Source organism: Chamaea fasciata, unplaced genomic scaffold, assembly GCF_029207755.1.
Source record: "Chamaea fasciata isolate MVZ Bird 193981 ecotype frontalis unplaced genomic scaffold, bChaFas1.0.hap1 SCAF_753, whole genome shotgun sequence".
NCBI lineage: Eukaryota > Metazoa > Chordata > Aves > Passeriformes > Sylviidae > Chamaea > Chamaea fasciata.
Genome location: NW_027094838.1, coordinates 30740 through 50414, shown reverse-complemented (window position 1 = coordinate 50414; position 19675 = coordinate 30740). Strand labels below are relative to the sequence as shown.

The 19675-nt window shown below is 53.8% G+C and overlaps 1 protein-coding gene and 1 long non-coding RNA gene across 2 annotated transcripts; both read left to right on the top strand.

Moving 5' to 3' along the window:
- The first annotated feature begins 62 nt into the window (after positions 1–62).
- Positions 63–1504, top strand: LOC136305893 (uncharacterized). The gene is made up of 3 exons (XR_010725453.1): positions 63–223; positions 752–805; positions 1401–1504. It is a non-coding gene; the product is annotated as an uncharacterized lncRNA (long non-coding RNA).
- A 585-nt stretch (positions 1505–2089) lies between these two features.
- Positions 2090–18464, top strand: RELB (RELB proto-oncogene, NF-kB subunit). The gene is given in 11 exon segments (XM_066209208.1): positions 2090–2241; positions 2295–2457; positions 6698–6832; positions 6834–6856; positions 8800–8891; positions 9341–9472; positions 11107–11211; positions 13169–13384; positions 14974–15042; positions 15766–15843; positions 16805–18464. Coding segments are annotated over 11 exon segments (1395 nt in total). The 3' UTR covers positions 17035–18464.
- Positions 18465–19675: the final 1211 nt, after the last annotated feature.

Below are 19675 nucleotides of genomic sequence, written 5' to 3'. Positions count from 1 at the left end.
GCGCCCCGGCGGTGACGTCACGGCAGCCTCAGCCAATGGCGGCGCGGCCCGCGCGGGGATTTCCAGGTCCGGCGGCGGCGCGGCCTCGGGGGGCGGCGGCGGGAGCGGCACCGGCGGCTCCGGGAGCACCGGGACCCGCTCCGGGAGCACCGGGACCCGCTCCGGGAGCACCGGGACCCGCTCCGGGAGCGGCACCGGCACCGCGACATGGCGCTGCCCCTCGGTGAGCGCCGCCCCGGGGGGGAGCGGAACCGGGGATCCCCGCGCCGGTGACAGAACCGGAACCGGGGATCCCCGCCGGTTACAGAACCGGAACCGGGGATCCCCCCGCCGGTGACAGAACCGGAACCGGGGATCCCCCCGCCGGTGACAGAACCGGAACCGGGGATCCCCCCGCCGGTGACAGAACCGGAACCGGGGATCCCCGCGCCGGTGACAGAACCGGAACCGGGGATCCCCGCGCCGGTGACAGAACCGGAACCGGGGATCCCCCCGCCGGTGACAGAACCGGAACCGGGGATCCCCGCCGGTGCCAGAACCGGGACCTCCCGGGGGATAACGGGGGCTAACGGGCCGGGAGCGGGGCTGGCGGCGGGCGGCGGGTCCCGGGGGCTGTCCCGGTCCGGTCCCGGTTCGGTGCCGTTCCCGGTGCTGGGAACGCCGCGGTTTTCCCGGGCTCGCTCCTTCCGGGGGTGGTTCCCGGTGGCGATCCCGGTGCTGACGCCGCCATCCCGGTGCCGTGTCCCGGTAGGAGCGGCCGTGCAGGATCCCGGGCTGGCGATGGCCCACGGAGCACCGGGCACAGGTAAAGCTCCGCTCCCGGTGTCCCCTCCCGGTGTCCGGTGTTCCTTCCCAGTCCTCGTGTCCCCTCCCGGTGTCCCCTCCACTCCCGGTGTCCCTTCCCAGTGTCCCCTCCCGCTCCCGGTGTCCCCTCCCGGTCCTCGTGTCCCCTCCCGGTGTCCGCTCCCGCTCCCGGTGTCCCCTCCCGGTCCTCGTGTCCCCTCCCGGTGTCCTCTCCACTCCGGTGTCCCCTCCCGCTCCCGGTGTCCCCTCCCGGTCCCCGTGTCCCCTCCCGGTCCCCGGTGTCCCCTCCCGGTGTCCCCTCCCGGTCCCGGTGTCCACTCCCGGTCCCGGTGTCCCCTCCCGGTCCCGGTGTCCCCTCCCGGTGTCCCCTCCCGGTCCTCGTGTCCCCTCCCGGTCCCGGTGTCCCCTCCCGGTGTCCCCTCCCGGTGTCCGGTGTCCCCCTCCCGGTCCCGGTGTCCCCTCCCGGTCCCGGTGTCCCCTCCCGGTGTCCGGTGTCCCCTCCCGGTGTCCCCTCCCGGTGTCCGCTCCCGGTCGGGGTCTCCTCACGGGATCGTTTTTCCCGGTTTTTTTCCCGGTTTTTTCCTCCGTTTTTCCAGACGATTTGGGTGAGTGGAACCGGAGGGATTGGGAATCTTCGCCGTTTCCCGGGAATTTCGGCATCCTGGAGCCGCGAGGGTTTGGGGAATTCGGGATTCGGGGGATTCGGGAATTCGGGATTTTGGGGATTTGGGGAATTGGGGAATTCGGGGAGGGGCGGGGTCCCATCCCAAGGTGGGAATTGGGGCGGGGATGGAGCGGGAGGGACGGGGAGCGCCGGGATCCCGCCCGGGTTTGGGATCCCAATCCCAGAAATTCCTCCCAAATTTGGGATCTGGGCTGGAATTCCCTCCCGGATTTGGGATTTGAGCTGCTCCAATCCCAGAAATCCGCTCTCAGTTTGGGATTTGACCCCGATCTATTCCAAACCCCCTGGAATTCCCATCCCTACCCATCCCTTCCCCCCCAAAAAAAACCCCTGGCTATCCCTTCCAAAATCCCCCACATTCCCGGTTTTTTCCCCAAAAACCTTCCCGAACCCCCCGGAAATCCCATTTTAGCCCCAGAAATCCTCCCGAAAATCCCGTTTCTCCCCCAAAAACCCTCCCGAACCCCCCGAAATTCCCGTTTTTCCCCCCAAAATCCCAGGTTTCCCCCCCCCCAAAAACCCCTCCCGAACCCCCTGAAAATCCCATTTCCCCTCCCCCCCAAACCCTCCCCGTTTTCCCCAGAAATCCTGGAGGAGGTGATGAAGGAGGACGGCTTCCAGCCGGATCCCGCTCCCGAAATTCCCAAACCTTTTCCCAAACTGATCCCGCGGGGCTCCGACCCCTCCCGGGAGCCGCCGTTGTCCCGGAGCCTCCGCGGCCTCTCCCTGACCCCGGGCCCGGCCTCCCGCTGGTGCCCGCCGCAGGAAAAGCAGGAAAAACTGGGAAAACAGCTGGAAAAAACAGCTGGAGAAGCCACCGGAGAGGGCGGGGGAAGCCGCGGCTGGTGATCACGGAGCAGCCGAAGCAGCGCGGGATGAGATTCCGCTACGAGTGCGAGGGGAGGTCGGCCGGGAGCATCCTGGGGGAAAACAGCACCGAGGCCGCCAGGACGCTGCCCAGCATCGAGGTAAAATGGGGGGAAAATGGGGAAAAGGTTGGGGAAAAATGGGGAAAAAATGGGGAAAAAATGGGGAAAAATCGGGGGGAAAATGGAGGAAATATCGGGGAAAATCGAGGGAAAAATCAGCAAGAAATTGGGAAAAAATTGGGAAACAATTGAGAAAAAAATGGGAAAAAATTGAGAAAAAAATCGGAAAAAATTGAGAAAAACTTGGGGAAAGTGGGAATGGTCCGGGAAAGGGTTTGGGATGGGCCGGGAGCATCCTGGGGGAAAACAGCACCGAGGCCGCCAGGACGCTGCCCAGCATCGAGGTAAAATGGGGGGAAAATGGGGAAAAGGTTGGGGAAAAATGGGGAAAAAATGGGGAAAAATCGGGGGGAAAACGGAGGAAATATCGGGGAAAATCGAGGGAAAAATCAGCAAGAAATTGGGAAAAAAATTGGGAAAAAATTGAGAAAAAAATGGGAAAAAAATGGAGAAAAAAATGGGAAAAAATGAGAAAAACTTGGGGGAAAGTGGGAATGGTGCGGGAAAGGGTTTGGGATGGGCCGGGAGCATCCTGGGGGAAAACAGCACCGAGGCCGCCAGGACGCTGCCCAGCATCGAGGTAAAATGGGGGGAAAATGGGGAAAAGGTTGGGGAAAAATGGGGAAAAAATGGGGAAAAATCGGGGGGAAAACGGAGGAAATATCGGGGAAAATCGAGGGAAAAATCAGCAAGAAATTGGGAAAAAATTGGGAAAAAATTGAGAAAAAAATGGGAAAAAATGGAGAAAAAATTGGGAAAAAATTGAGAAAAACTTGGGGAAAGTGGGAATGGTGCGGGAAAGGGTTTGGGATGGGCCGGGAGCATCCTGGGGGAAAACAGCACCGAGGCCGCCAGGACGCTGCCCAGCATCGAGGTAAAATGGGGGGAAAATGGGGGAAAAAAATGGGGAAAAAATGGGGAAAAAATGGGGAAAAAATGGGGGAAAAATCGGGGGGAAAATGGAGGAAATATTGGGGAAAAATTGGGGGAAAATCGAGGGAAAAATCAGCAAGAAATTGGGGAAAAATTGGGAAAAAATTGAGAAAAAAATGGGAAAAAATTGAGAAAAACTTGGGGAAAGTGGGAATGGTCCGGGAAAGGGTTTGGGATGGGCCGGGAGCATCCTGGGGGAAAACAGCACCGAGGCCGCCAGGACGCTGCCCAGCATCGAGGTAAAATGGGGGGGAAAATGGGGAAAAAAATGGGGAAAAAATGGGGAAAAAATGGGGAAAAAATGGGGAAAAAATGGGGAAAAATCGGGGGGGAAAATGGAGGAAATATTGGGGAAAAATTGGGGAAAATCGAGGGAAAAATCAGCAAGAAATTGGGGGAAAAATTGGGAAAAAATTGAGAAAAAAATGGGAAAAAAATGGAGAAAAACTTGGGGAAAGTGGGAATGGTGCGGGAAAGGGTTTGGGATGGGCCGGGAGCATCCTGGGGGAAAACAGCACCGAGGCCGCCAGGACGCTGCCCAGCATCGAGGTAAAATGGGGGGAAAATGGGGAAAAGGTTGGGGAAAAATGGGGAAAAAATGGGGAAAAAATGGGGAAAAATCGGGGGGAAAATGGAGGAAATATCGGGGAAAATCGAGGGAAAAATCAGCAAGAAATTGGGAAAAAATTGGGAAACAATTGAGAAAAAAATGGGGAAAAAATTGAGAAAAAAATCGGAAAAAATTGAGAAAAACTTGGGGAAAGTGGGAATGGTCCGGGAAAGGGTTTGGGATGGGCCGGGAGCATCCTGGGGGAAAACAGCACCGAGGCCGCCAGGACGCTGCCCAGCATCGAGGTAAAATGGGGGGAAAATGGGGAAAAGGTTGGGGAAAAATGGGGAAAAAATGGGGAAAAATCGGGGGGAAAACGGAGGAAATATCGGGGAAAATCGAGGGAAAAATCAGCAAGAAATTGGGAAAAAATTGGGAAAAAATTGAGAAAAAAATGGGAAAAAATGGAGAAAAAAATGGGAAAAAAATTGAGAAAAACTTGGGGAAAGTGGGAATGGTGCGGGAAAGGGTTTGGGATGGGCCGGGAGCATCCTGGGGGAAAACAGCACCGAGGCCGCCAGGACGCTGCCCAGCATCGAGGTAAAATGGGGGGAAAATGGGGAAAAGGTTGGGGAAAAAATGGGGAAAAAATGGGGAAAAATCGGGGGGAAAATAGAGGAAATATCGGTGGAAAAATCGGGGAAAAAATTGGGGAAAAAATTGGGAAAAAATGGAGAAAAAAATGGGAAAAAATTGAGAAAAACTTGGGGAAAGTGGGAATGGTGCGGGAAAGGGTTTGGGATGGGGCCGGGAGCATCCTGGGGGAAAACAGCACCGAGGGCCGCCAGGACGCTGCCCAGCATCGAGGTAAAATGGGGGGAAAATGGGGAAAAGGTTGGGGAAAAATGGGGAAAAAATGGGGAAAAAATGGGGGAAAATCGGGGGGGAAAATGGAGGAAACATCGGGGAAAAATTGGGGAAAAATTGGGAAAAAGTTGGGAAAAAATTGGGAAAAAATGGAGAAAAAAATGGGAAAAAATTGAGAAAAACTTGGGGAAAGTGGGAATGGTGCGGGAAAGGGTTTGGGATGGGCCGGGAGCATCCTGGGGGAAAACAGCACCGAGGCCGCCAGGACGCTGCCCAGCATCGAGGTAAAATGGGGGAAAGGTTGGGGGAAAAAATGGGGAAAAAATGGGGAAAAAATGGGGAAAAATCGGGGGGGAAAACGGAGGAAATATCGGGGAAAAATTGGGGAAAATCGAGGGAAAAATCAGGAAAAATTGGGAAAAAAAATCAGGGAAAATATGGGAAAGTCAGGCGAACCCCTGGGAAAACAGGACTGACCCTTTTGGGATGGATTTGGTGGTTTTTTCCCCAGGATTTTCCCTGGGATTTTCCCCCAATATTTCCCGGGATTTTTCCCTGGATTCCCCAGGATTTCCCCCACATTTCCCTCAGATTCCCCCACAATTTATCCCCCAATTTTCCCCCGATTTCCCCCAATTTTTCCCAACTTTTTCTCCCCATTTTCCCCTCGATTTCCCCCGGATTTCCCCCAACTTTTCCCCCCCCGATTTCCCCAGTTTTCCCCGGATTTTTCCCCCCGAATTTTTCCCGCAATTTCCCCCCGATTTTCCCTTGAATTTCCCCCAGTTTTTCCTCTGATTTCTCCAATTTTCCCCCTGGATTTTCCCCCAAACTTTTCCCTCATTTTTCCCTGGATTTCCCCCAGTTTTTCCCCCCCATTTTTCTCCCAATTTCCCCCCAGTTTCCCCCGGATTTCCCCCAATTTCCCCCCCAATTTCCCCCGGATTTCCCCCGGATTTCCCCCAATTTCCCCCCAATTTCCCCCGGATTTCCCCCAATTTCCCCCCCAATTTCCCCCGGATTTCCCCCGGATTTTCCCCCAATTTCCCCCAGTTTCCCCCAATTTCCCCCAGATTTCCCCCGGATTTCCCCCGGATTTCCCCGGATATTTACCCGGATTTCCCCCCAATTTCCCCTGGATTTCCCCCAATTTCCCCCGGATTTCCCCCAATTTCCCCTGGATTTCCCCCGGATATTCCCCGGATTTTGCCCCCAATTTCCCCCCAATTTCCCCCCAGATTTCCCCCAATTTCCCCCAGTTTCCCCCAATTTCCCCCCAATTTCCCCCAGATTTCCCCCCAATTTCCCCCGGATTTCCCCCCCAATTTCCCCCGGATTTTCCCCACTGTTTCCCCCGGATTTTCCCCCAATTTCCCCCAGATATTCCCCCCCAATTTCCCCCCAGATTTTCCCCCAGATTTCCCCCCCAATTTCCCCCGGATTTCCCCCCCAATTTCCCCCGGATTTTCCCCACTGTTTTCCCCCGGATTTCCCCCCCCAATTTTCCCCCCAATTTCCCCCAATTTCCCCCGGATTTCCCCCAATTTCCCCCGGATTTCCCCTGGCTTTTCCCCAGATTTCCCCCGGATTTCCCCCAATTTCCCCCAATTTCCCCCAATTTCCCCCAATTTCCCCCGGATATCCCCCGGATTTCTCCCGGATTTCCCCCGGATTTTCCCCGGATTTCCCCCAATTTCCCCCAATTTCCCCCAATTTCCCCCAATTTCCCCCGGATATCCCCCGGATTTCCCCCGGATTTCCCCCAGATTTTCCCAATTTCCCCCAATTTCCCCCCGGATTTTCCCCCCAATTCCCCCCGGATATCCCCCGGATTTTCCCCCCACGGTTTTCGCGGCGTCTCCCCCGCAGCTGCAGAACTGCCAGGCCATCCCGGAGGTGGCGGTGACGGCGTGCCTGGTGTGGAAGGACTGGCCGCACCGCGTGCACCCGCACGGCCTGGTGGGCAAGGACTGCGCGCAGGGGCTGTGCCGCGTCCTGCTGCGGCCCCCCAGCAACCCCCCGCCACAGGTGGGCGCCCCGCCGGCCCCGCGCAAGCCGGGCATCCCCGCGGGAAAACGGCATTCCCACGGGGCAAGCGGGAGATACCAAAAAAAATGGGAATTCCCACGGGGCAAGCGGGAGATACCCAAAAAAAATGGGAATTCCCACAGGAGAATGGGAGATACCCAAAAAAAATGGGAATTCCCACGGGGCAAGCGGGAGATACCCAAAAAAAACGGGAATTCCCACGGGGCAAGCGGGAGATACCCAAAAGAAACGGGAATTCCCACGGGGCAAACGGGAGATACAAAAAAAAAATGGGAATTCCCACGGGGCAAAACGGGAGATACCCAAAAGAAACGGGAATTCCCACGGGGCAAGCGGGAGATACCCAAAAGAAACGGGAATTCCCACGGGGCAAATGGGAGATACCCAAAAGAAACGGGAATTCCCACGGGGCAAACGGGAGATACAAAAAAAAAATGGGAATTCCCACGGGGCAAACGGGAGATACCCAAAAGAAACGGGAATTCCCACGGGGCAAGCGGGAGATACCCAAAAAAAATGGGAATTCCCACGGGAGAACGGGAGATCCCCCCAAAAAATGGGAATTCCCACGGGGCAAGCGGGGAGATACCCAAAAAAAAATGGGAATTCCCACGGGGCAAACGGGAGATACCCAAAGAAACGGGAATTCCCACGGGGCAAAACGGGAGATACCCAAAAAATGGGAATTCCCACAGGACAGATGGGAGATCCCCCCAAAAAATGGGAATTCCCACAGGAGAACAGGAGATACCAAAAAAAAATGGGAATTCCCACAGGAAAATGGGAGATCCCAAAAAAAATGGGAATTCCCACGGGGCAAACGGGAGATCCCCCCCAAAAATGGGAATTCCCACAGGAAAATGGGAGATCCCCCAAAGAACGGGAATTCCCACAGGAAAATGGGAGATCAACAAAAAAAAAAAGGGAATTGTCACAGGAAAATGGGAGATCCCCCCAAAAAAATGGGAATTCCCCCCCAAAAAATGGGAGATCACAACAAAAAAAAATGGGAATTCCCACAGGAAAATGGGAGATCCCAAAAAAAAATGGGAATTCCCACAGGAAAATGGGAGATACCCCCAAAAAATGGGAATTCCCACAGGACAAACGGGAGATCCCGAAAAGAAAACGGGAATCCCCCCCCCCCCAGAAATGGGAATTCCCCCCAAAAAAAGGAAATTCCTGAAAACGGGAATTCCAAAAAAAAAAGGGAATTCCCACAGAAAAATGGAAATTCCCCCCCCCCAAAAAAGGGAATTCTCAAAAATTTCCCCCCCCAAAAATCGAAATTCTCCAAAAAAAAGAAAAAAAAGGAATTCCCCCTCCCCAAAATCCCAAGAATTCCAAAAAAAAACCCCGGAATTCCGCCCAAACCCCAGGAATTCCCCGTGATTTTCTGGGAATTTTCCCCGTTTTTATGCAATTTTGGGCCGGTTTTGGGCGGGTTTTGGGCGGGTTTTGGGTTTTCCTCAAGGTCCAAATCCAACCCAAGCTCAGGGAAAATCTGGGATTTTTCCCATTGGAATTTTAGGGATTTTTCCAGGTTTTTCCCGTTTTTTCTGACATTTTTGGGGTGGGGTCATTTTTTTGGCATTTTTGTGGTTTTTTTTGGGCTCTCCTGGGAGGTTTTTGAGGCTCCTTGAGGCCTGGGTCGATCCCAAACCCTGGAAAAACCCGGGAACGTCCCAATAAACTGAATTTTCATGGAATTTTCTGGGATTTCCCCCCATCTTTGCGACTTTTTTTTTGGGGCATTTTCTGGACATTTTTGGTGGTTTTGGGGTGAAAAAAAACATTTTTTAAAGTGTTTCTGGGGTGGTTTTTTTTTGGTGGTTTTTTTTTGGGATTTGGGGCGTTTCCGGGCAGGGGGAATTCAGGGAAGGGGCCGGAAAAAAAAACCGGGAATTCCGGGATTTGGGCAGTTTCAGCAACCTGGGGATTCAGTGTGTGAAGAAGAAGGAAATCGAGGCCGCCATCGAGAAGAAGCTGCAGCTGGGCATCGACCCCTTCAAAGGTCAGCGAAACCCTTTTCCCCCTCGATTTTCCCTGGATTTTCCCGGATTTCCTGGGATTTTCCCTGTTTTTTTCCCATCTTTTCCCTGTTTTTCCTCGAGGATTTTCTCTCTTTTTTTGGTGTTTTTTTTTTTTTTCCTCCCATTTTTTCCTCCCAATTTTTCCGCGTTTTCCTCTCCCTGATTTCTCCTGTTTCTCCCGTGTTTCCCATTTTTTTTCCCTGGTTTTCCCCTTTTTTCCCCATTTCTCCCCCCATTTTTTTCCCCATTTCTCCCCCGTTTTTTCCCCATTTTTCCCGTTTTTTCCCCCATTTCCAGCGGGATCCCTGCAAAACCGCCATTCCCATTTTCCCCTGTTTTTTCCCCCCGTTTTTTCACCTATTTCCCCCCATTTTCCCGTTTTTTTTTCCCGTTTTTTTCCCATTTTTCCCGTTTTTTCCCCCATTTCCAGCGGGATCCCTGCGGAATCACCAGGAGGTCGATCTCAACGTGGTCCGGATTTGTTTCCAGGCCTCGTTCCGGGACCGCGCCGGGATCCCCCGGAGCCTCAGCCCGGTGCTGTCCCAGCCCATCTTCGACAAGAGTGAGTCCCCAAATCCCCCAAATCCACCCCAAAAACGGCCCTGAAATATCCCAAAAAAATCCCCAAAATATCCCCAAAAAATCCCCCCAAAAATCCCAAAAATGTCCTGAAAAAAAGTCTCCAAAAATCCCGAAAATATATCCGAAAAAAAATCCCCAAAATATCCCAAACAAATCCCAAAAATGTCCTGAAAAAAAAAATCTCCAAAAATCCCGAAAAAATATCCGGAAAAAATCCCCAAAATATCCCCAAAAAATCCCAAAAAGTCCTGAAAAAAAAATCTCGAAAAATGCCGAAAAAATATCCGGAAAAAATCCCCGAAATATCCCAAAAATATCCCCAAAATGTCCCGAAAAAAAACCCTCCAAAAATGTCGAAAAAATCCCTAAAAAATTCCCTAAAAAATCCCAAAAAATTCCCTAAAAAATCCCCAAAAATTCCCTGAAAAAATCTCCAAAATTTCCCCAAAAATTCCCTAAAAATATCTCAAAAAATTCCCAAAAAACTCCCCCCAAAACTCCCCAAAAATTCCCCAAAAATTCCCCCAAAATTCCCTAAAAAACAATCTCCAAAAATTCCCAAAAAAATCCCTAAAAAATTCCCTAAAAAATCCCCAAAAATTCCCCTGAAAAAAATCTCAAAAAATTCCCCCAAAAAATTCCCTAAAAACATCTCAAAAAATTTTCAAAAAATTCCCCAAAAATTCCCTAAAAAAAATCTCAAAAAATTCCCAAAAAAATCCCTAAAAAATTCTCTAAAAAAATCCCAAAAAATTCCTGAAAAATCCCAAAAAATTCCCTAAATCTCAAAAAATTCCCAAAAAATCCCTTAAAAATTCCCTAAAAAAATCCCAATAAATTCCCTAAAAAACCCCCAAAAATTCCCTAAAAAAATCTCAAACCCCCCCAAAAGTCCCTAAAAATTCCCTAAAAAATCCCCAAAAATTCCCTAAAAAAAATCTCAAAGAAATCCCAAAAAATCCCTAAAAAATTCCCTAAAAAAATCCCTAAAAATTCCCTAAAAAACCCCCAAAAATTCCCTAAAAAAATCTCAAAAAAATCCCAAAAAATCCCTAAAAAATTCCCTAAAAAAATCCCAAAAAATTCCCTAAAAATTCCCCAAAATTTCCCTAAAAAAATCTCAAAAAATTCCCAAAAAATCCCTAAAAAATTCCCTAAAAAATCCCCAAAAATTCCCCTGAAAAAAATCTCAAAAAATTCCCCAAAAAATTCCCTAAAACACTCAAAAAATTTTCAAAAAATTCCCCCAAAATTCCCCAAAAATTCCCTAAAAAAATATCAAAGAAATCCCAAAAAATCCCTAAAAAAATCCCAAAAAATTCCCTAAAAAAATCTCAAAAAATTCCCTAAAAAATTCCCTAAAAAATCCCCAAAAATTCCCCTGAAAAAAAAATCTCAAAAAATTCCCCAAAAAATTCCCTAAAAACATCTCAAAAAATTTTCAAAAAATTCCCCAAAAATTCCCCAAAAATTCCCTTAAAAAACCTCAAAAAATTCCCAAAAAATCCCTAAAAAACTCCCTAAAGAAATCCCAATAAATTCCCTAAACCGCCCCGGAAATTCGCTGACGAGCGTCGGGCCGTGGGGCCGATCTGCGGCCGGGGCCTTTTGCAGAGTCCACCAACACGTCGGAGCTGCGCATTTGCCGCATGAACAAGGAGAGCGGCCCCTGCACGGGCGGCGAGGAGCTCTACCTGCTCTGCGACAAGGTCCAGAAAGGTGCGCCCGCACCTGGGGACACCCGGGGACACACCTGGGGACACCTGGGGACACCTCGGGACACCTGGGGACACCCGGGGACAGCCGGGGACACACCTGGGGACACCTGGGGACACCTGGGGACACCTGGGGACACACCTGGGGACACCTGGGGACACACCTGGGGACACCTGGGGACACCCGGGGACAGCCGGGGACACACCTGGGGACAGCTGGGCACACCTGGGGACACCTGGGGACACACCTGGGGACACCTGGGGACACCCGGGGACACCTGGGGACACCTGGGCACACCTGGGGACACCTGGGGACACCTGGGGACACACCTGGGGACACCTGGGGACACCTGGGGACAGCTGGGGACACACCTGGGGACACCTGGGGACAGCTGGGGACAGCTGGGGACAGCCGGGGACACCTGGGGACACCTGGGGACACCTGGGGACAGCTGGGGACAGCCGGGGACACTCGGGGACACCTGGGGACAGCTGGGGACACCTGGGGACACCTGGGGACACCTGGGGACACCTGGGGACAGCCGGGGACAGCTGGGGACACCTGGGGACACTCGGGGACACCTGGGGACACACCTGGGGACACACCTGGGGACACACCTGGGGACACACCTGGGGACACCCGGGGACACCTGGGGACACACCTGGGGACACCTGGGGACAGCTGGGGACAGCCGGGGACAGCTGGGGACACCTGGGGACACCTGGGGACACACCTGGGGACAGCTGGGAACACCTGGGGGGACACCTGGGCGCAGCTGGGAACACCTGGGTGCACCTGGCGTCACCCCTGGGCACGGCTGGGAACACCTGGGCACAGCCGGGCGGAGTCCGAGGACACCTGGGGACACCTGGGGGAACACCTGGGGGAACACCTGGGCACAGCTGGGAGGGGTTTGGGAACACCTGGGCACAGCTGGAAACACCTGGAGGTCACCTGGGCACAGCTGGGAATAGTTGGGATCACGCCTGGGAACACCTGGGCGGGCTTTGAGGACACCTGGGGACACCTGGGCACAGCGAGGAGGGGTTTGGGAACACCTGGGCACAGCTGGGCACAGCTAGGATCACACCTGGCACAGCTGGCGGCACCTGGGAGGGGTTTGGGAACACCTGGGATCACACCTGGGCGCACCTGGGACACCCCCCCCCCCTCCCCCCCCGTTCCCAACCCATATCCCCATCCCACATCCTGTACCCCAGAGCCCCAATCCCACCCTCCCACATTCCCAAACCCCCAAATCCCACATTCCCAACTCCCGGATTCCCAGAGAATTCCCGGGTTTTTTTTCCCCCCAGAGGACATGGCGGCGATTTTCCGCCGGGAGTCGTGGGAGGCTCGGGCCGATTTCTCCCACACCCCAAATCCCAATCCCCACACCCATTCCCAATCCCAAATCCCACATTCCCAACTCCCGGATTCCCAGAGAATTCCCGGGTTTTTTTTTCCGCCCAGAGGACATGGCGGCGATTTTCCGCCGGGAGTCGTGGGAGGCTCGGGCCGATTTCTCCCACACCCCAAATCCCAATCCCCAGACCCATTCCCAATCCCAAATCCCACGCTCCCGCCCTCTGGAATTCCCGAATTCCCAGAGAATTCCCGTTTTTTTTTTTCCCCCCAGAGGACATCGCGGTGATTTTCCGCCGGGAGTCGTGGGAGGCTCGGGCCGATTTCTCCCACACCCCAAATCCCAATCCCCAGACCCATTCCCAATCCCAAATCCCACATTCCCAACTCCCGGATTCCCAGAGAATTCCCGGGTTTTTTTTTCCGCCCAGAGGACATCGCGGTGATTTTCCGCCGGGAGTCGTGGGAGGCTCGGGCCGATTTCTCCCACACCCCAAATCCCAATCCCCAGACCCATTCCCAATCCCAAATCCCACGCTCCCGCCCTCTGGAATTCCCGGATTCCCAGAGAATTCCCGTTTTTTTTTCCCCCCAGAGGACATCGCGGTGATTTTCCGCCGGGAGTCGTGGGAGGCTCGGGCCGATTTCTCTCAGGCCGACGTTCACCGCCAGGTGGCGATCGTGCTGCGGACTCCGCCCTACGCGCACCTGGAGCTGCGCGAGCCGGTGCAGGTGGAGGTTTACCTGCAGCGCCTCACGGACAGCGTCCGCAGCGAGGGCTTCCGCTTCACCTACCTGCCCCGGGACACCGGTACCCGCCGGGAGTTACCGGGAATGGCACCGGGAGTTACCGGGAATGGCACCGGGAGTTACCGGGAGTTACCGGGAGTTAGCGGGGAGGGGGCGGCCGGGCTCACGGGGCCGGTGCAGGTGGAGGTTTACCTGCAGCGCCTCACGGACAGCGTCCGCAGCGAGGGCTTCCGCTTCACCTACCTGCCCCGGGACACCGGTACCCGCCGGGAGCTACCGGGAATGGCACCGGGAGTTACCGGGAATGGCACCGGGAGTTACCGGGAGTTACCGGGAGTTTCCGGGATTTACTGGGAATGGCACCGGGAGTTACCGGGAGTTACCGGGAATGGCACCAGGGGTTACCGGGAGTTACCGGGAGTTACCGGGAATGGCACCGGGAGTTAGCGGGAGTTACCGGGAATTACCGGGAGTTACCGGGAATGGCACCGGGAGTTACCGGGAGTTACCGGGAGTTACCGGGTTTTACCGGGAATGGCACCGGGAGTTACCGGGAATGGCACCGGGAGTTACCGGGAGTTACCGGGAATGGCACCGGGAGTTACCGAGAGTTACCGGGATTTACTGGGAATGGCACCGGGAGTTACCGGGAGTTACCGGGAGTTACCGGGAATGGCACCAGGAATGGCACCGGGAGTTACCGGGAGTTAGCGGGATTTACTTGGAATGGCACCGGGAGTTACCGGGAGTTACCGGGAATGGCACCGGGAGTTACCGGGAATGGCACCAGGAATGGCACCGGGAGTTACCGGGAGTTAGCGGGATTTACTGGGAATGGCACCGGGAGTTACCGGGAGTTACCGGGAGTTACCGGGAGTGGCACCGGGATTTACCGGGAGTTACCGGGAGTTACCGGGATTTACCGGGAGTTACCGGGAATGGCACCGGGAGTTACCGGGAGTTACCGGGAATGGCACCAGAATTAACGGGAATGGCTTCGGGAATGGCAGCGGGAATTACTGGGATTTACCGGGATTGGCACCGGGGATAACCGGGATTTACCAGGAATTAATGGGAATTCCAGCGGGAATTTACCGGGGTTGGCGCCGGAATTTCCCGGGATTTCCCGGGGATGGAACCAGGGAATCGCGGGATTTACCGGGATTTATTAGGGATGACTGGGAATGACGCTGGGATTGACACCAGGATTTAGCGGGAATTACCCCGGGAATTACCGGGATGTGCTGGGAATTAGTGGGATTGCCGTGGGGATAACCGGGATTTACCGGGAATAGCGCCGGAATTAACGGGAATGGCGCCGGGATTTACCGGGAATCCCAGCAGGAATTACCGGGAATGGCACTGAGAAATCCCGGGATTTCCTGACAACAGCTGCGGGAATTACACCGGGAATTACACCGGGAATTACACCGGGAATTTCCGGGAATGGAACCGGGGATAACCGGGAACGACACCGGCAATTCCTGGGGACACCGGGATGGGACACCGGCAATTCCCGGGATCGGGGCGGCATCAGCGGGGTGGGGACAAAGCGCCCTCCCCCGGGAGCACCGGGAATAACCGGGAAGAACGGAGATCGGCTGGGAATTCCCGGTTTATCCGGTTTATCCCGGTTTTTCTCCCCCGCAGACGCGTACGGCGTGCAGCTGAAGCGCAAACGGGGAATGCCCGACGTGCTGGAGGAGCTCTCGGGCTCAGGTGGGACTGGGAGGGGATTTGGGAGGAATTCGGGATTTGGGGGGAAATTCGGGATTTGGGGGATTTGGGAGAAATTCGGGATTTCGGGGGAAATTCGGGATTTGGGGGGAAATTTGGGGGGAAATTCGGGATTTGGGGGAGGATTTGGGGGGAAATTCGGGATTTGGGGTAGAATTTGGGAGAAATTCGGGATTTGGGAGAAATTCGGGATTTGGGGGGAAATTCGGGATTTGGGGGGATTTGGGGGGAAATTCGGGATTTGGGGGGAAATTCGGGATTTGGGGGAAATTTGGGGGGAAATTCGGGATTTGGGGGGGGATTTGGGGGAATCCGAGGGGATTTTGGGCGGAAATTTCAGGGATTTGGGGGGGGGAGCTTGGCGGAATTCGGGGGATTTTTGGGGAGGGGTTTGGGGTGATTTGGGGGAATTTTGGGGATTCTCGGGGGGGGATTCGACTGGATTTGGGATTCGTTCGGTGGAATTTGGGGGAGTTTTTTGGGGGGGATTGGGGATGAATTTGGGGGAGTTTTTGGATGAATTTAGGGAGATTTGGTGGAATTTGGGGAATTTGGGATGAATTCGGGGAATTTTTGGATGAATTCGGGGGGATTTGGTGGAATTTAGGGAATTTGGGATGAATTTTCGGGGATTTGGGATGAACTCGGGATAAATTTGGGGGGATTTGGGGAATTTCCGGGTCCGTGACCCCCCGGCCCCCCCAGATCCGTTCGGGATCGAGGCCAAGAGGAGGAAGAAGCCCCCGGGGTACCTGGAGCATTTCATCCCCCTGGGCCCCCCAGGTGCGGCCCCCGAGCCCCCAAATCCCCAAATTCCCCCCGAAATCCCAAATTCTCCCCCAAATCCCCAAATTCTCCCCCCAAATCCCCAAATTCCCCCCCAAATCCCCAAATTCCCCCCGAAATCCCAAATTCTCCCCCAAATCCCCAAATTCTCCCCCCAAATCCCCAAATTCCCCCCCAAATCCCCAAATTCTCCCCCCAAATCCCCAATTTTCCCCCGAAATCCCCAAATTCCCCCCGAAATCCCCAATTTTCCCACAAATCCCCAAATTTCCCCCCCAAATCCCCAAATTTCCCCCCCAAATCCCCAATTTTCCCCCAAATCCCCAATTTTCCCCCCCCCAAATCCCCAATTTTCCCCCCCAAATCCCCAATTTTCCCCCAAATCCCCAATTTTCCCCCCCCAAATCCCCAATTTTCCCACAAATCCCCAATTTCCCCCCCCCAAATCCCCAATTTTCCCCCAAATCCCCAATTTCCCCCCAAATTCCCATTTTTCCCACAATTTCCCCATTTCCCCCCCCAAAATTCCCATTTTTCCCACAATTCCCCATTTCCCCCCCCAAAATTCCCATTTTCCCCACAATTCCCCCATTTCCCCCCCAAATTCCCATTTTCCCCTAACAAAACCCCGACTTCCCCTTACCCAAATCCCATTTTCCCCTCAAAAATCCTTTTATTCCCCAAAAATCCCCCCAAATTTTCCCCCAAATCCCGATTTTCCCCAAAAATCCCATTTTGACCCCCCCAAAATCCCACTTCCCCCCCAAATCCCAAAAATTTCCCCCCAAACCTCCCAATTTCCCCCCCCAATTCCCCATTTTCCCGACGAAATTCCCAATTTTCTCCCCCAAACCCCAATTTTCTCCCCCAAACCCCAATTTTTCCCCCCCAAAATCCCAATTTTTCCCCCCCAAAATTCCCAAACTTCCCCAAATTTTCCCATTTTTCCCCCGCGCAGACGCCGCCTTTCCCGCGGACCCTTTGGAGCCTCTGGAGCCGCTTCCCCCGGTCCTGCCGCCCTTCCCCCCCCCGGCTTTTCCCACTTTTTTCCCGGCGCCGGAATTCCCGGAATTCCCGGAATTCCCGATTTTCCCGGGCCCGGAGCTGCTGGAGCCGCCCCCGGGTGGGGACCCGGCTCCGATCTCCAGCCTGGTGGGATCCCACATGTTCCCGGGGGGGGAGGGATGAGAATTCCCAAAAAAAAAAAAAAAAAACCAACAAAAAATTTCTCCCCCTCTCCCAAAAAATTCCCAAAAATTTCCGACAAAAAAATTCCACGAAAATCCGCCAAAAAAAAATCCCCCAAACAAACCCCAAAATCCCCGAAATTCCAAAAAAACCACAACGGCAACAACAAAAAAAAATCTCCAAAAAAAAATTCCAGGAAAATTTCGCCCCAAACATCCCCCCCAAAAATTCCTCCAAAAATTCCTAAAGAATCCCCCCCCCCCCAAAATCCCCAAAATTCCCGAGGAAAAGTTCCGGGATTTTCTCCCTCGGTTGATCCCAAAATTCCTGCCCCGGGCTGGCCGGATCCCGCCGGGATTTGGGGAAATTCCCGAATTTTTTCCCCCTTTTGGTTGGTTCTGGGTTGGTTTTTTTTTGCACTATATTTATACAGGGACCCCCCGGCCCGGGGCGTGGGGGGAATTCCCGGGATTTGCGGGAAAACCTTGGGAATTTTGGGGGCGTTCGGGGTGGAATTCTTGGGATTTGGGGGAAGGTTCCCGGGATTTGGGGGCGGAATATCGGGAGTTTGGGGTGGAATTCCCAGAATTTCGAGTGGAATTCTTGGGATCTGGGGGGGAAATTCCAGGATTTTGGGGCGGAATTCCCAGGAATTTGGGGGGAAATTCCCAGGGTTTTGGGCAGAATGTCGGGAATTTCGAGTGGAATTCCCAGGATTTTGGGGCGGAATTCCAGGATTTTGGGGCGGAATCCCAGGATTTTGGGCAGAATATCGGGAATTTCGAGTGGAATTCCCAGGACTCCGGGCGGAATCCCAGAATTTGGGGGGAAATTCCCAGGATTTTGGGGCGGAATTCCAGAATTTTGGGGGGAAATTCCCAGGATTTTGGGGCGGAATTCCAGAATTTTGGGGGGAAATTCCCAGGATTTTGGGGCGGAATCCCAGAATTTTGGGGGGAAATTCCCAGGATTTTGGGGCGGAATTCCAGGATTTTGGGGGGAAATTCCCAGGATTTGGGGCAGAATTCCAGGATTTTGGGGCGGAATTCCCAGGATTTGGGGCAGAATGTCGGGAATTTCGGGCGGAATTCCAGGTTTTCTTGGGGGGGGGAGGGGGAAATTCCCGGGATTTTTTTGGGATGGAATTTCTGGGATTTCGGGCGGAATAAAGCCATGGATGGACACCCGGGAGTTGCGTTTGCGGACTGCGAGCGAACTGGGATAAACTGGGAGGGAACTGGGAACAGAACCCGGAAGTGGATCGGCTCAGGCCCCGCCCACACAGCACCACGCCCCATTCGGGTCCCGCCCCAAGCCACGCCCCCGCCTCCTTCTCGCACCAAGCCACGCCCCCAAGCCCCCAATTAGGCCCCGCCCCGGCTCGTTGCGACACTAAGCCACGCCCCCCGATGCGCCACTTAAGCCACGCCCGTTCCACCCTGTCCCCTGCACTTCCGCTTCCGCCCGTCACTTCCGCTTCCGGGTGGCGCCGAGCGCGGTGAGCGGCGTTGGCGGCGGGGCCGCTCCGCCAATTAACGCCTTAATTAACGAATTCATTAACTTCCCCTCGGGTTTCTCCCTTAATTACCGCCGTAATTAACCCCCCCCGGGGATCCCCCGTTAATTACCGCCCTAATTAACTCCCCCCGGGGATCCCCCGTTAATTACCGCCCTGATTGTCCCCTCCCCCCCGTTAATATTTCCCCATTAATTACCGCCCTAATTAACCCCCCCGTTAATATTTCCCCATTAATTGCCGCCCTAATTAACCCCCCCGTTAATATTTCCCCATTAATTGCCGCCCTAATTAACCCCCCCTCGGGATCCCCCATTAATTACCGCCCTAATTCCCGCCTTTATTCCCGTTTTTCGTTCCCGATCTCATTAATTAAGCCCCATTAACCCCCAATTTCCCCCTCAATTCCCAATTTTTCCCCTCAATTCCCACTTTTCCCCGTCAATTCCCAATTTCCCCGTCAATTCCCAATTTCCCCCGTCAATTCCCAATTTTCCCCCGTCAATTCCCACTTTTCCCCGTCAATTCCCAATTTCCCTGTCAATTCCCAATTTCCCCGTCAATTCCCAATTTTCCCCCGTCAATTCCCAATTTTCCCCGTCAATTCCCAATTTCCCCCGTCAATTCCCAATTTTCCCCGTCAATTCCCAATTTCCCTGTCAATTCCCGGTTTTCCCCCGTCAATTCCCAATTTTCCCGTCAATTCCCAATTTCCCTGTCAATTCCCGGTTTTCCCCCGTCAATTCCCGATTTTCCCCTCAATTCCCAATTTCCCCCTCAATTCCCAATTTCCCCCTCAATTCCCGGTTTTCCCCCTCAATTCCCAATTTTTCCCCTCAATTCCCAATTTTCCCCCGTCAATTCCCAATTTTCCCATCAATTCCCAATTTCCCATCTCAATTCCCAATTTTTCCCGTCAATTCCCAATTTCCCCCTCAATTCCCAATTTTCCCTCAATTCCCAATTTTCCCCGTCAATTCCCAATTTCTCCCTCAATTCCCAATTTTCCCCTCAATTCCCAATTTCCCCGTCAATTCCCAATTTTCCCCTCAATTCCCACTTTTCCCCCGTCAATTCCCACTTTTCCCCCGTCAATTCCCAATTTCCCCCTCAATTCCCAATTTT